The following is a 13,895-nucleotide window of genomic DNA, read 5'->3' as shown; positions in this document are numbered from 1 at the left end:
ACCCCGCCCACTTCTTGTCACATGACTCCCACTGCCCCAAATATCGCCTGACAGTCACCTGACCGGCCTGAGGATGAAGATGAGGGAGAGTCTGATCGTCCTCAGTGTCCTCCTCCCCCTCCTACTACTTACCCCCGTCCAGGGTAAGTACTACCCATCCCCCACCTCCTGCCTCCCTAAACTACCCCCCAAGAGAGTGTCACCCCCTAAACTGCCCCCCAGAGAGTGTCACCCCCTAAAGTGCCCCCCCAAGAGAGTGTCACCCCCTAAACTGCCCCCCAAGAGAGTGTCACCCCCTAAACTGCCCCCCCCAAGAGAGTGTCACCCCCTAAACTGTCCCCCCAGAGAGTGTCACCCCCTAAACTGCTCCCCTAGAGAGTGTCACCCCCTGAACTGCCCCCCCAAGAGAGTGTCACCCCCTAAACTGCCCCCCAAGAGAGTGTCACCCCCTAAACTGCCCCCCCAAGAGAGTGTCACCCCCTAAACTGTCCCCCAAGAGAGTGTCTCCTCCTAAACTGCCCCCCCCAGAGAGTGTCACCCCCTGAACTGCCCCCCCCCAGAGAGTGTCACCCCCTGAACTGCCCCCCCCCCAGAGAGTGTCACCCCCTGAACTGCCCCCCCCAGAGAGTGTCACCCCCTGAACTGCCCCCCCCAGAGAGTGTCACCCCCTAAACTGCCCCCCCAAGAGAGTGTCACCCCCTAAACTGCTCCCCCAAGAGAGTGTCGCCCCCTAAACTGCTCCCCCAAGAGAGTGTCACCCCCTAAACTGCTCCCCCAAGAGAGTGTCACCCCCTAAACTGCCCCCCAAGAGAGTGTCACCCCCTAAACTGCCCCCCAAGAGAGTGTCACCCCCTAAACTGCCCCCAAGAGAGTGTCACCCCCTAAACTGCCCCCCCCAAGAGAATTAACCCCTTAAACTGCCCCCCCCAAGAGAGTGTCACCCCCTAAACTGCCCCCCCCTAAGAGAGTGTTGCCCCCTAAACTGCCCCCCAAGAGAGTGTCACCCCCTAAACTGCTCCCCGAGAGTGTCACCCCCTAAACTGCCCCCAAGAGAGTGTCACCCCCTAAACTGCCCCCCCAAGAGAATTAACCCCTTAAACTGCACCCACCCAAGAGAGTCACCTCCTAAACTGCCCCCCAAGAGAGTTTTACCCCCTAAACTGCCTCCCAGGAGAGTGATCCGGACCTCACGGGCACCGACCATCTCTGAGGTCTCAAAATATCCTCTCCGCTGCTCTCAAGACCTCCTACTCTTTTGTTACCTCCTCCCATGTTCACCAGGACTTCTCCAGAGCCTCTTCCATCCTTTGAACTCCCTACCCCAATCGGTTTGCCTTTATGTGATCCCTGAAAACACATCTCTTCAGAGAAGCCTATCCCACCTCCATGTACTCTCCTAGCCCTCATCTCCAGTGCTCCTACACTTTTCATTATCCCCCCTCCCGCCATGGCAGGGTGTCCTTACCCCTCCACTATCCTCCCAGGCCAGGGTAGGTATCCCACAACCCAAGGTGAGTGAGTGTCCCGCCCCTTATCCCCTCCACTACCCTCCCAGCCCATGGTAGGTATCCCACAACCCCCCACCCAAGGTGAGTGACCCGCCTCTTATCCCCTCCACTACCCTCCCAGCCCATGGTAGGTATCCCACAACCCCCCACCCAAGGTGAGTGTCCCGCCCCTCATCCCCTCATTAATTGTTCCTGACCCCGGTATTCTCTTCCCTACTGATATTGCCCCATCATGTGACACTTGTCAGGTGACTGTCTGTGCTCTCCTCTGATAGGTGGGACGGCAAAGGAGGAATGGAACTACGTGTCGGTGAGGAAAGACGCCAACATGTTCTGGTGGCTGTACTACGCCGATCACCCCACCAAGAACTACACCCAGGTGCCGCTCGTCTTGTGGCTGCAGGTGACTACATGTCATGTCTGTCCTTCTGTCCTCCTCCCGTGTCCCACGTCTGTCCTCCTCCTGTGTCCCACGTCTGTCCTCCTCCCGTGTCCCACGTCTGTCCTCCTCCCCCTCCCGTGTCCCACGTCTGTCCTCCTCCCCCTCCTGTGTCCCACGTCTGTCCTCCTCCCCCTCCCGTGTCCCACGTCTGTCCTCCTCCCCCTCCCGTGTCCCACGTCTGTCCTCCTCCCCCTCCTGTGTCCCACGTCTGTCCTCCTCCCCCTCCTGTGTCCCACGTCTGTCCTCCTCCCTCTCCTGTGTCCCACGTCTGTCCTCCTCCCGTGTCCCACGTCTGTCCTCCTCCCGTGTCCCACGTCTGTCCTCCTCCCCCCTCCCGTGTCCCACGTCTGTCCTCCTCCCCCTCCCCGTGTCCCACGTCTGTCCTCCTCCCCCTCCCGTGTCCCACGTCTGTCCTCCTCCCCCTCCCGTGTCCCACGTCTGTCCTCCCCCTCCCGTGTCCCACGTCTGTCCTCCTCCCCCCTCCCGTGTCCCACGTCTGTCCTCCTCCCCCTCCCGTGTCCCACGTCTGTCCTCCTCCCCCTCCTGTGTCCCACGTCTGTCCTCCTCCCCCTCCTGTGTCCCACGTCTGTCCTCCTCCCCCTCCTGTGTCCCACGTCTGTCCTCCTCCCCCTCCTGTGTCCCACGTCTGTCCTCCTCCCGTGTCCCACGTCTGTCCTCCTCCCGTGTCCCACGTCTGTCCCCCTCCCGTGTCCCACGTCTGTCCTCCTCCCCCTCCCGTGTCCCACGTCTGTCCTCCTCCCCCTCCCGTGTCCCACGTCTGTCCTCCTCCCCCTCCCGTGTCCCACGTCTGTCCTCCTCCCCCTCCCGTGTCCCACGTCTGTCCTCCTCCCCCCTCCCGTGTCCCACGTCTGTCCTCCTCCCCCCTCCCGTGTCCCACGTCTGTCCTCCTCCCCCCTCCCGTGTCCCACGTCTGTCCTCCTCCCCCCTCCCGTGTCCCACGTCTGTCCTCCTCCCCCCTCCCGTGTCCCACGTCTGTCCTCCTCCCCCCTCCCGTGTCCCACGTCTGTCCTCCTCCCCCCTCCCGTGTCCCACGTCTGTCCTCCTCCCCCCTCCCGTGTCCCACGTCTGTCCTCCTCCCCCCTCCCGTGTCCCACGTCTGTCCTCCTCCCCCCTCCCGTGTCCCACGTCTGTCCTCCCCCCCCTCCCGTGTCCCACGTCTGTCCTCCTCCCCCCTCCCGTGTCCCACGTCTGTCCTCCTCCCCCCCTCCCGTGTCCCACGTCTGTCCTCCTCCCCCCTCCCGTGTCCCACGTCTGTCCTCCTTCCCCCTCCCGTGTCCCACGTCTGTCCTCCTCCCCCCTCCCGTGTCCCACGTCTGTCCTCCTCCCCCCTCCCGTGTCCCACGTCTGTCCTCCTCCCCCCTCCCGTGTCCCACGTCTGTCCTCCTCCCCCTCCCGTGTCCCACGTCTGTCCTCCTCCCCCCTCCCGTGTCCCACGTCTGTCCTCCTCCCCCCTCCCGTGTCCCACGTCTGTCCTCCTCCCCCCTCCCGTGTCCCACGTCTGTCCTCCTCCCCCCTCCCGTGTCCCACGTCTGTCCTCCTCCTCCTCTGTCCAGTCCCCGTCCTCCTCGCTCTCTCTGTCTAATCATTGACTGGCTCTCCATTCATCTCTCAGGGTGGTCCTGGAGGTTCTGGTTGCGGATTTGGTAATTTTGCAGAAATCGGACCCCTCGATGTAAATATGAAACCTCGAAACAGCAGCTGGGTATGTCATTGCATGGAACCTTCTTCAAACTGTAGGTTGCCATCCTTTAACCCCGCCCCCTTTCCCTCTTTATCACCTTCATTAACTTACCCACCTCCTGACCCCTCCCCTTTCCTCCTATATCCCCAGATACAGATCCCCATCCTCCTGACCCCTCCCCTTCTAAATCCTCAGATACAGATCCCCATCCTCCTGACCCCTCCCCCTTTCCTCAGATACAGATCCCCATCCTCCTGACCCCTCCCCTTCTATATCCTCAGATACAGATCCCTATCCTCCTGACCCCTCCCCCTTTCCTCAGATACAGATCCCCATCCTCCTGACCCCTCCCCCTTTCCTCAGATACAGATCCCTATCCTCCTGACCCCTCCCCTTCTATATCCTCAGATACAGATCCCTATCCTCCTGACCCCTCCCCCTTTCCTCATATACAGATCCCTATCCTCCTGACCCCTCCCCCTTTCCTCAGATACAGATCCCTATCCTCCTGACCCCTCCCCCTTTCCTCAGATACAGATCCCTATCCTCCTGACCCCTCCCCCTTTCCTCAGATACAGATCCCCATCCTTCAGATCCCTCCCTTGTTCCTTCTGATCCCCCCCCCCCCCTCAGGTATAGGTCCTTATCCTCCTGACTCCGCCCCCTTTCCTGGTGTAGGTTGCCATGTTTCTTACCCTTTCCCGGTGTACCCCCCCCTCCCCCCAGGCGCAGGTCGCCAGTCTGCTGTTTGTGGACAATCCTGTGGGCACCGGGTACAGCTACACCACAGACAGCGGAGCGTTTGCCAAAGACGTGGACACCGTCTCCAGAGACATGCTGGTCCTCCTCCGAGAGTTCTTCCACTCAAAGCCAGATTTCCAGGTGAGTGGTGGCAGGAAATGCCGCGTTCCTGGCACTCGGGGTACATTGGTTACAGCTCAGTGTGATACATTGTAATCCCGTCTGTAGGGACACAATCCCTGCGCATTGGGGAAGGGGTGGAGCTTTTTAAGCAGTGGGCGGGCTTTGTGCCTGGAAGTTGGTTGACAGATTCTTGCCATGTTGTCACCTGATGTAGCTGGTTTCTTGGCTTCTTGTTCCACCATGACGGCACTGACTTCTAAGCCTGCAGATCCCGGGTGTCCCCCGGTCTGTGGGCGGGTTCCCGGGTGTCCCCCGGTCTGTGGGGGGGGGGTTCCCGAGTGTCCCCCGGTCTGTGGGGGCGGGTTCCCGAGTGTCCCCCTTGTCTGTGGGCGGGTCCCGAGTGTGCCCCGGTCTGTGGGCGGGTCCCGAGTGTGCCCCGGTCTGTGGGCGGGTCCCGAGTGTGCCCCGGTCTGTGGGGGCGGGTTCCCGAGTGTCCCCCGTTCTGTGGGGGCGGGTTCCCGAGTGTCCCCCGTTCTGTGGGGGCGGGTTCCCGAGTGTCCCCCGTTCTGTGGGGGCGGGTTCCCGAGTGTCCCCCGTTCTGTGGGGGCGGGTTCCCGAGTGTCCCCCTTGTCTGTGGGCGGGTCCCGATTGTGCAATCTACTTGCTCTCTGACTGTCTCTCTGTGATTTTTATCCCGACAGACGATCCCCTTCTACATCTTCTCGGAGTCGTACGGAGGAAAGATGGCGGCAGCGATTTCCCTGGCATTACACAAGGTAAGGTCCGCAAGTTTATGTGGAGAAGGGGCCGGACTTTCCCCTCCCTGCTTATAGAAGGACCTCCTCCAGACTTCCCCCGGGAATGTGATCTCACTGCTCGCTGTCTTTCCTCGTAGGCCGTCCTGGCGGGAGACATCAAGTGTAATTTCGGGGGAGTGGCTCTCGGAGACTCCTGGATCTCCCCCATTGGTGAGTAAAGTCCACACCTCCAGGCCAGACACATTCCATACACCTGAGGAAAGGTAACCTTGGAGAGGTGGAGATCTACCTGAACAAAGATCCCCGGGTTCAGCGCCATTTTTATTTTTTAAACAAATTAACTAGCAAGGCCGGAGTAGGGCAGGGGGCGGGTAGGGCAGGGGGCGGCGTCAGTGGGTTGGGCAGGGGGCGGCGTGAGTGGGTAGGGCAGGGGATGGGTAGGGCAGGGGGCGGCGTGAGTGGGTAGGGCAGAGGGCAGCGTGAGTGGGTAGGGCAGGGGGCGGCGTGAGTGGGTAGGGCAGGGGGCGGTGTGATTGGGCAGGGGATGGGTAGGGCAGGGGATGGGTAGGGCAGGGGGGCGGCGTGAGTGGGTAGGGCAGGGGGCGGTGTGATTGGGCAGGGGATGGGTAGGGCAGGGGGGCGGCGTGAGTGGGTAGGGCAGGGGGCAGCGTGAGTGGGTAGGGCAGGGGATGGCTAGGGCAGGGGGCGGCGTGAGTGGGCAGGGGGCGGCGTGAGTGGGCAGGGGGCGGCGTGAGTGGGCAGGGGGCGGCGTGAGTGGGTAGGGTAGGGGGCGGGTGAGTGGGTAGGGGGCGGCGTGAGTGGGCAGGGCAGGGGGTGGCGTGAGTGGGCAGGGGGTGGCGTGAGTGGGCAGGGGGCGGCGTGAGTGGGTAGGGCAGGGGGCGGCGTGAGTGGGTAGGGCAGGGGGCAGCGTGAGTGGGTAGGGCAGGGGGCAGCGTGAGTGGGTAGGGCAGGGGGCGGCGTGAGTGGGTAGGGCAGGGGGCGGTGTGAGTGGGCAGGGGGCGGCGTGAGTGGGTAGGATAGGGGGCGGGTGAGTGGGTAGGGGGCGGCGTGAGTGGGCAGGGCAGGGGGTGGCGTGAGTGGGCAGGGGGCGGCGTGAGTGGGTAGGGCAGGGGGCGGCGTGAGTGGGTAGGGCAGGGGGCAGCGTGAGTGGGTAGGGCAGGGGGGCGGCGTGAGTGGGTAGGGCAGGGGGCGGTGTGAGTGGGCAGGGGATGGCTAGGGCAGGGGATGGCTAGGGTAGGGGGCGGCGTGAGTGGGTAGGGGGCGGCGTGAGTGGGCAGGGGGCGGCGTGAGTGGGCAGGGGACGGGTAGGGCAGGGGGCAGCGTGAGTGGCTAGGGTAGGGGGCGGCGTGAGTGGGTAGGGGGCGGCGTGAGTGGGTAGGGGGCGGCGTGAGTGGGCAGGGGGCGGCGTGAGTGGGTAGGGTAGGGGGCGGGTGAGTGGGTAGGGGGCGGCGTGAGTGGGCAGGGCAGGGGGTGGCGTGAGTGGGCAGGGGGTGGCGTGAGTGGGCAGGGGGCGGCGTGAGTGGGTAGGGCAGGGGGCAGCGTGAGTGGGTAGGGCAGGGGGCGGCGTGAGTGGGTAGGGCAGGGGGCGGTGTGAGTGGGCAGGGGACGGGTAGGGCAGGGGATGGGTAGGGCAGGGGGCGGCGTGAGTGGCTAGGGCAGGGGATGGCTAGGGTAGGGGGCGGCGTGAGTGGGTAGGGGGCGGCGTGAGTGGGCAGGGGGCGGCGTGAGTGGGCAGGGGACGGGTAGGGCAGGGGGCAGCGTGAGTGGCTAGGGTAGGGGGCGGCGTGAGTGGGTAGGGGGCGGCGTGAGTGGGTAGGGGGCGGCGTGAGTGGGCAGGGGGCGGCGTGAGTGGGCAGGGGGCGGCGTGAGTGGGCAGGGGGCGGTTGTTGTCATTTTATTATTCTTACATTTTTTTTTTTTTTTTTTTTTAGCAGCCCTGTTGGGGGACTTTGGTGAGATATCGGGGGGGGGGGGGGGGGGTCTAAGCAGAGCCCTGATATCTCACCTTTGGCAGAGAAAGTAACTGAGGACACAGCCCTCAATCTGGGGGGGGGGGGTAGACTGTGCTGCATGTGGGGGGGTCATACTAACCAATCACATGTCTTTCTGTGTTGACAGACTCGGTGCTGAGCTGGGGGCCGTATCTCTACAGTATAGTAAGTACAGCGGGGTGGGGGGGGGCTTCATGTGATTTGGATTTCTTGGGATCTAAGGATCTGTGGGGGAGGGGGGGGATCTGTGGGGGGGGGGTGTTTGGGGATCTGTGGGGGGGGGGGGGTATTTCCTTGTGTGACTGTGAAGTCTCTTGTTGGGTGTTGTAGGGTATTATTGTACAGCCCCATGGTATGTGATGGTGACATCTGTTGGTCTCAGTCTCTTGTTGGGTGTTGTAGGGTATTATTGTACAGCCCCATGGTATGTGTTGGTGACATCTGTTGGTCTCAGTCTCTTGTTGGGTGTTGTAGGGTATTATTGTACAGCCCCATGGTATGTGTTGGTGACATATGTTGGTCTCGTGTCTCAGTCTCTCCTGGATGAAAACGGTCTGAAGGACGTTCAGAAGGCGGCGGACGCGGTCCAGGACGCTCTCAATAAGGGGCAGTATGAAGAGGCCACACAGAAGTGGTCCTGGACAGAAGATGTCATAGAACAGGTGAGAATCGGCTGCTGTCCCAGAGCCGTCCACCAGGGGGCGCCCTACATTCTGAATACATGGGAGATACCAGTCCACCAGGGGGCGCCCTACATTCTGAATACATGGGAGATTCCAGTCCACCAGGGGGCGCCATACATTCCAAATACATGGGAGATACCAGTCCACCAGGGGGCGCCCTACATTCCGAATACATGGGGGATACCAGTCCACCAGGGGGCGCCCTACATTCTGAATACATGGGAGATACCAGTCCACCAGGGGGCGCCCTACATTCCGAATACATGGGAGATACCAGTCCACCAGGGGGCGCCCTACATTCTGAATACATGGGAGATGCCAGTCCACCAGGGGGAGCCCTACATTCTGAATACATGGGAGATACCAGTCCACCAGGGGGCGCCCTACATTCTGAATACATGGGAGATACCAGTCCACCAGGGGGCGCCCTACATTCTGAATACATGGGAGATTCCAGTCCACCAGGGGGCGCCCTACATTCTGAATACATGGGAGATTCCAGTCCACCAGGGGGCGCCCTACATTCTGAATACATGGGAGATTCCAGTCCACCAGGGGGCGCCCTACATTCTGAATACATGGGAGATACCAGTCCACCAGGGGGCGCCCTACATTCTGAATACATGGGAGATACCAGTCCACCAGGGGGCGCCCTACATTCTGAATACATGGGAGATACCAGTCCACCAGGGGGCGCCCTACATTCTGAATACATGGGAGATACCAGTCCACCAGGGGGCGCCCTACATTCTGAATACATGGGAGATTCCAGTCCACCAGGGGGCGCCCTACATTCCAAATACATGGGAGATACCAGTCCACCAGGGGGCGCCCTACATTCTGAATACATGGGAGATTGTAGACCATTTATTAGGATTCTGCTCTCGGGGTCAGAAATGGACACAGAAGTGTCAGGTGACTTGTATTTGAGCCAATAGTAGAAGCGGGAATGGTTTTGTCTGAGCGGAGTCCCGATATAACTTTATTCGCAGAACACGGACGGAGTGAACTTCTACAACATTCTGACCAAAGACTCTCTGATGTCGGGAGGTCGTGGGAAGAACACCCTGAAGTTCCAGAATCTGGCCATCGGTGAGTGCGTCTCGGAATTACCCAGCATCCCTCCCTGCAGGAGATCACCCCTTCACCTATTCATCCCTCCCTGCAGGAGATCACCCCTTCACCTATTCATCCCTCCCTGCAGGAGATCACCCCTTCACCTATTCATCCTCTCCCTGCAGGAGATCACCCCTTCACCTATTCATCCTCTCCCTGCAGGAGGTCACCCCTTCACCTATTCATCCTCTCCCTGCAGGAGATCACCCCTTCACCTATCCATCCTCTCCCTGCAGGAGGTCACCCCTTCACCTATCCATCCTCTCCCTGCAGGAGGTCACCCCTTCACCTATTCATCCTCTCCCTGCAGGAGGTCACCCCTTCACCTATTCATCCTCTCCCTGCAGGAGATCACCCCTTCACCTATCCATCCTCTCCCTGCAGGAGGTCACCCCTTCACCTATTCATCCTCTCCCTGCAGGAGATCACCCCTTCACCTATTCATCCTCTCCCTGCAGGAGATCACCCCTTCACCTATCCATCCTCTCCCTGCAGGAGGTCACCCCTTCACCTATTCATCCTCTCCCTGCAGGAGGTCACCCCTTCACCTATTCATCCTCTCCCTGCAGGAGGTCACCCCTTCACCTATTTATCCCTCACTGCAGGAGGTCACCCCTTCACCTATTCATCCTCCTCCTTCTACAGGAAGTCTGTACCGGCGCCATATCTTGCCTCTGCAGGCCGATGACTTGTCGGAGTTGATGAACGGACCAATCAAAGCCAAGTTGAAGATCATTCCGGATTCTGTCACATGGGGAGGTGAGATGTCCGGCCAGTGGGCGGGGCAGGGGGCGGTCCTTGCGCTCCACACACATCCTCACGTTCTCTTCCTCCTCCAGGCCAGGCAGCGGACGTCTTCTCCAACATGGCCGGGGACTTCATGAAGTCGGTGGTGAGCGTTGTGGACGATCTCCTCTGTGCGGGGATAAACGTCACCGTGTACAACGGGCAGCTGGACCTCATTGTGGACACCGTGGGTAAGGAGGACGGGGGGGTCGGGGCTCACCCCATCTGTGATCCGGGGGTGGGGGGAGGCAGCGGGGGAGGTCGGGGCTCACCCCATCTGTGATCCGGGGGGGGGAGGTCGGGGCTCACCCCATCTGTGATCCGGGGGGGGGGAGGTCGGGGCTCACCCCATCTGTGATCGGGGGGGGGGGGGGGCAGCGGGGTATGTCGGGGCTCACCCCATCTGTGATCCGGGGGCGGGGGGAGGTCAGCGCTCACTCCATCTGTGATCCGGGGGAGGTCGGGGCTCACCCCATCTGATCCGGGGGGGGGGGGGGGGCGGCGGGGGAGGTCACGGGGCTCACCCCATCTGTGATCCGGGGGCAGGGGGAGGTCGGGGCTCACCCCATCTGTGATCTGGGGGAGGTCGGGGCTCACCCCATCTGTGATCCGGGGGCTGGGGGAGGTCGGGGCTCACCCCATCTGTGATCCGGGGGCTGGGGGAGGTCGGGGCTCACCCCATCTGTGATCCGGGGGCGGGGGGAGGTCGGGGCTCATTCCATCTGTGATCCGGGGGCAGGGGGGGGGGGGTACACAGCCCTCAGTCACACGGCTCACGTGTTGTTTTTCAGTGGTTCCTCCTGCGTTGATCGCTCTGTTTCCCCCCCCCCTCTTCTCTTCCAGGTCAGGAGGGATGGGTCAAGCAGCTGAAGTGGAAGAAGATGGATCAGTTCAAGAGCCTGCGCTGGAAGCCGCTGCACCTGCAGTCCAGAGAGACGGCGGCTTTCTACAAATCCTGGGAGAACTTCGGCTTCTACTGGATCCTAAAAGCGGGTCACATGGTAAGAGGACCTGTCTACACACACTCCTCTGTATTCACTATACAGGAACCGGAGGGGTCTCCTCTCACCGGCAGATCAGCCTCCGTACCAAGTGAGCGACCTCCTGGGAGGACACCACTACCACAGCCGTCTCCAGCTTCTAGACCAGGAGGAGGCAACCTGGAGCCCTCCAGCTGTTGTGAAACTACATTTCCCATCAGACATTGCAAGGCTGGCAGTTACAATTACTCCCAGAGGCATGATGGGACTTGTAGTTTAGCTGGGGGGGCCGCCTCCCCCTGCCCTGGAGGGATCCTATCAGTATGGCTCATGTGAGTCGATGGCGTGGCTCTTTACCCATGTGATCGTCTGTGTCCAATCACAACTGATCCCATGTAAACAAGGAAATGCTGGTTATCGGCATTCCTCTCCTCACACTGACGATTCCCGCGCTCAGAAGAGAACACACACGTAAGTCCCGCCCACATATGGAGATGGCGCTCAAACCACACGTGTGAGGTGTCGCCACGTGTGTTAGAGCGAGAGCAATAATTCTAGCACTAGACCCCCTCTGTAACTCTAAACTGGTAACCTGAAAAAAACAAAATGTAAGCGTCGCCTACGGAGATTTTTAAGTACCGAAGTTTGGCGCCATTCCATGAGTGTGCGCAATTTTGAAGCGTGACATGTTGGGTATCTATTTACTCGGTGTAACATCGTCTTTCACATTATTTCACATATACTTTCCCCCCCCCCCAAAAAAAAAGCCGTTGAAAAATGATTGCGCAAATACCGTGCAAGATAAAAAGTTGCAATGACCGCCATTTTATTCCCTAGGGTGTCTGATAAAAACACATATATAATGTTTGGGGGGTTCTGAGTGAGACGAGAGATGAGAGTTCTGCGGCATTGACAGAAGATTCCTGTATTTTATAATTATTATCACTAAAGTGAAATGGATTTTGTATGGAATGGGGTAGTGTGGGGTCACTCCTCCCATCTATGGGGTATTGTGGGGTCACTCCTACCATCTATGGGGTATTGTGGGGTCACTCCTCCCATCTATGGGGTATTGTGGGGTCACTCCTCCCATCTATGGGGTCACTCCTCCCATCTATGGGGTATTGTGGGGTCACTCCTCCCATCTATGGGGTATTGTGGGGTCACTCCTCCCATCTATGGGGTCACTCCTCCCATCTATGGGGTATTGTGGGGTCACTCCTCCCATCTATGGGGTCACTCCTCCCATCTAATGGGGTATTGTGGGGTCACTCGTCCCATCTAATGGGGTAGTGTGGGGTCACTCGTCCCATCTATGCGGTCACTCCTCCCATCTATGGGGTATTGTGGGGTCACTCCTCCCATCTATGGGGTATTGTGGGGTCACTCGTCCCATCTAATGGGGTAGTGTGGGGTCACTCGTCCCATCTATGGGGTATTGTGGGGGTCACTCCTCCCATCTATGAGGTATTGTGGGGGTCACTCCTCCCATCTGTGGGGTATTGTGGGGGTCACTCCTCCCATCTGTGGGGTATTGTGGGGGTCACTCGTCCCATCTAATGGGGTAGTGTGGGGTCACTCGTCCCATCTATGGGGTATTGTGGGGTCACTCCTCCCATCTAATGGGGTAGTGTGGGGTCACTCGTCCCATCTAATGGGGTAGTGTGGGGTCACTCGTCCCATCTATGGGGTATTGTGGGGTCACTCGTCCCATCTAATGGGGTAGTGTGGGGTCACTCCTCCCATCTATGGGGTATTGTGGGGGTCACTCCTCCCATCTATGGGGTATTGTGGGGGTCACTCCTCCCATCTATGAGGTATTGTGGGGGTCACTCCTCCCATCTGTGGGGTATTGTGGGGGTCACTCCTCCCATCTATGGGGTATTGTGGGGTCACTCCTCCCATCTATGGGGTATTGTGGGGTCCCTCCTCCCATCTATGGGGTAGTGTGGGGTCACTCGTCCCATCTAATGGGGTAGTGTGGGGTCCCTCCTCCCATCTATGGGGTAGTGTGGGGTCCCTCCTCCCATCTATGGGGTAGTGTGGGGTCCCTCCTCCCATCTATGGGGTAGTGTGGGGTCACTCCTCCCATCTATGGGGTAGTGTGGGGTCACTCCTCCCATCTGTGGGGTCACTCCTCCCATCTATGGGGTATTGTGGGGTCACTCCTCCCATCTATGGGGTCACTCCTCCCCATCTATGGGGTATTGTGGGGGGCACATGAGAATCTATGGGGTATTGCGGATCCCGATGTCACCCTCTTGTCTCCTTGTGGTAGGTACCGTCTGACCAGCCGGAGACCTCCCTGAAAATGCTGCGAATGATCACCAACCAGCAGGAGTGATGGTGGGAGGAGCCAGTGGGAGGAGCCAGCGGGATCCTGGCTACTTAGAACAAATCGGCTGCACTGCCTTCATACGGGTTCCAGAATGCTTTGCTGTGGATCGGCACCAAATAAACCTGTGATGTCCCCTCCCCCGCTACTGCACTTCTACCCCATTTCACCCCCCGATCCCTCCTGACCTGTGACTGCTTATTACTCCCGAGGAGATCGAAGAAATCTGTACTCTGTGATTATTTTTATATTAAATTGTTCATTAAAATATCTTCTGATCTCATTATTCATCACCGACCCTCCTCTCCTGAAATACTCGGCACTGCTCCTTCCTGTATCTCCACACTGCAGCCCAGGGGCCCAATGTGCTTGGGGCACAACCCCCCCCCACTGACACCAATGATGGGACACTATTCCCCCCCACTGACACCAATGATGGGACACTATTCCCCCCACTGACACCAATGATGGGGACACTACTCCTCCCACTGACACCAATGATGGGACACTATTCCTCCCACTGACACCAATGATGGGACACTATTCCTCCCACTGACACCAATGATGGGACACTATTCCCCCCACTGATACCAATGATGGGACACTATTTCTCCCACTGACACCAATGATGGGACACTATTCCTCCCACTGACACCAATGATGGGACACTATTCCTCCCACTGACACCAATGATGGGACACTATTCCTC

At 59.7% G+C, this 13,895-nt stretch overlaps 1 protein-coding gene across 1 annotated transcript; it reads left to right on the top strand.

Moving 5' to 3' along the window:
• The first annotated feature begins 8 nt into the window (after positions 1 to 8).
• Positions 9 to 13,456, top strand: SCPEP1 (serine carboxypeptidase 1). Its single transcript, XM_040334510.1, has 13 exons — positions 9 to 143; positions 1,784 to 1,911; positions 3,584 to 3,673; positions 4,379 to 4,534; positions 5,218 to 5,292; positions 5,412 to 5,484; positions 7,414 to 7,451; positions 7,820 to 7,948; positions 8,962 to 9,061; positions 9,731 to 9,844; positions 9,925 to 10,062; positions 10,715 to 10,872; positions 13,130 to 13,456. The coding sequence occupies exons 1-13, from the start codon at positions 74 to 76 to the stop codon at positions 13,193 to 13,195; spliced, it is 1,335 nt and encodes a 444-aa protein (XP_040190444.1). The 5' UTR covers positions 9 to 73; the 3' UTR covers positions 13,196 to 13,456.
• Positions 13,457 to 13,895: the final 439 nt, after the last annotated feature.

The sequence above is a fragment of the Rana temporaria genome (genome assembly GCF_905171775.1).
Source record: "Rana temporaria chromosome 12 unlocalized genomic scaffold, aRanTem1.1 chr12x, whole genome shotgun sequence".
In the NCBI taxonomy this organism is placed as follows: Eukaryota; Metazoa; Chordata; class Amphibia; order Anura; family Ranidae; genus Rana; species Rana temporaria.
This window is presented reverse-complemented; position numbering and strand designations above follow the sequence as displayed.

Coding starts and splice junctions, on each gene's coding strand:
- SCPEP1 (XM_040334510.1), top strand. CDS start 74: ATGAAGATGAGGGAGAGTCTGATCGTCCTCAGTGTCCTCCTCCCCCTC. Junction 3,674..4,378: donor AACCTCGAAACAGCAGCTGG/GTATGTCATTGC, acceptor CCCTCCCCCCAG/GCGCAGGTCGCCAGTCTGCT. Junction 7,452..7,819: donor GGCCGTATCTCTACAGTATA/GTAAGTACAGCG, acceptor CTCGTGTCTCAG/TCTCTCCTGGATGAAAACGG.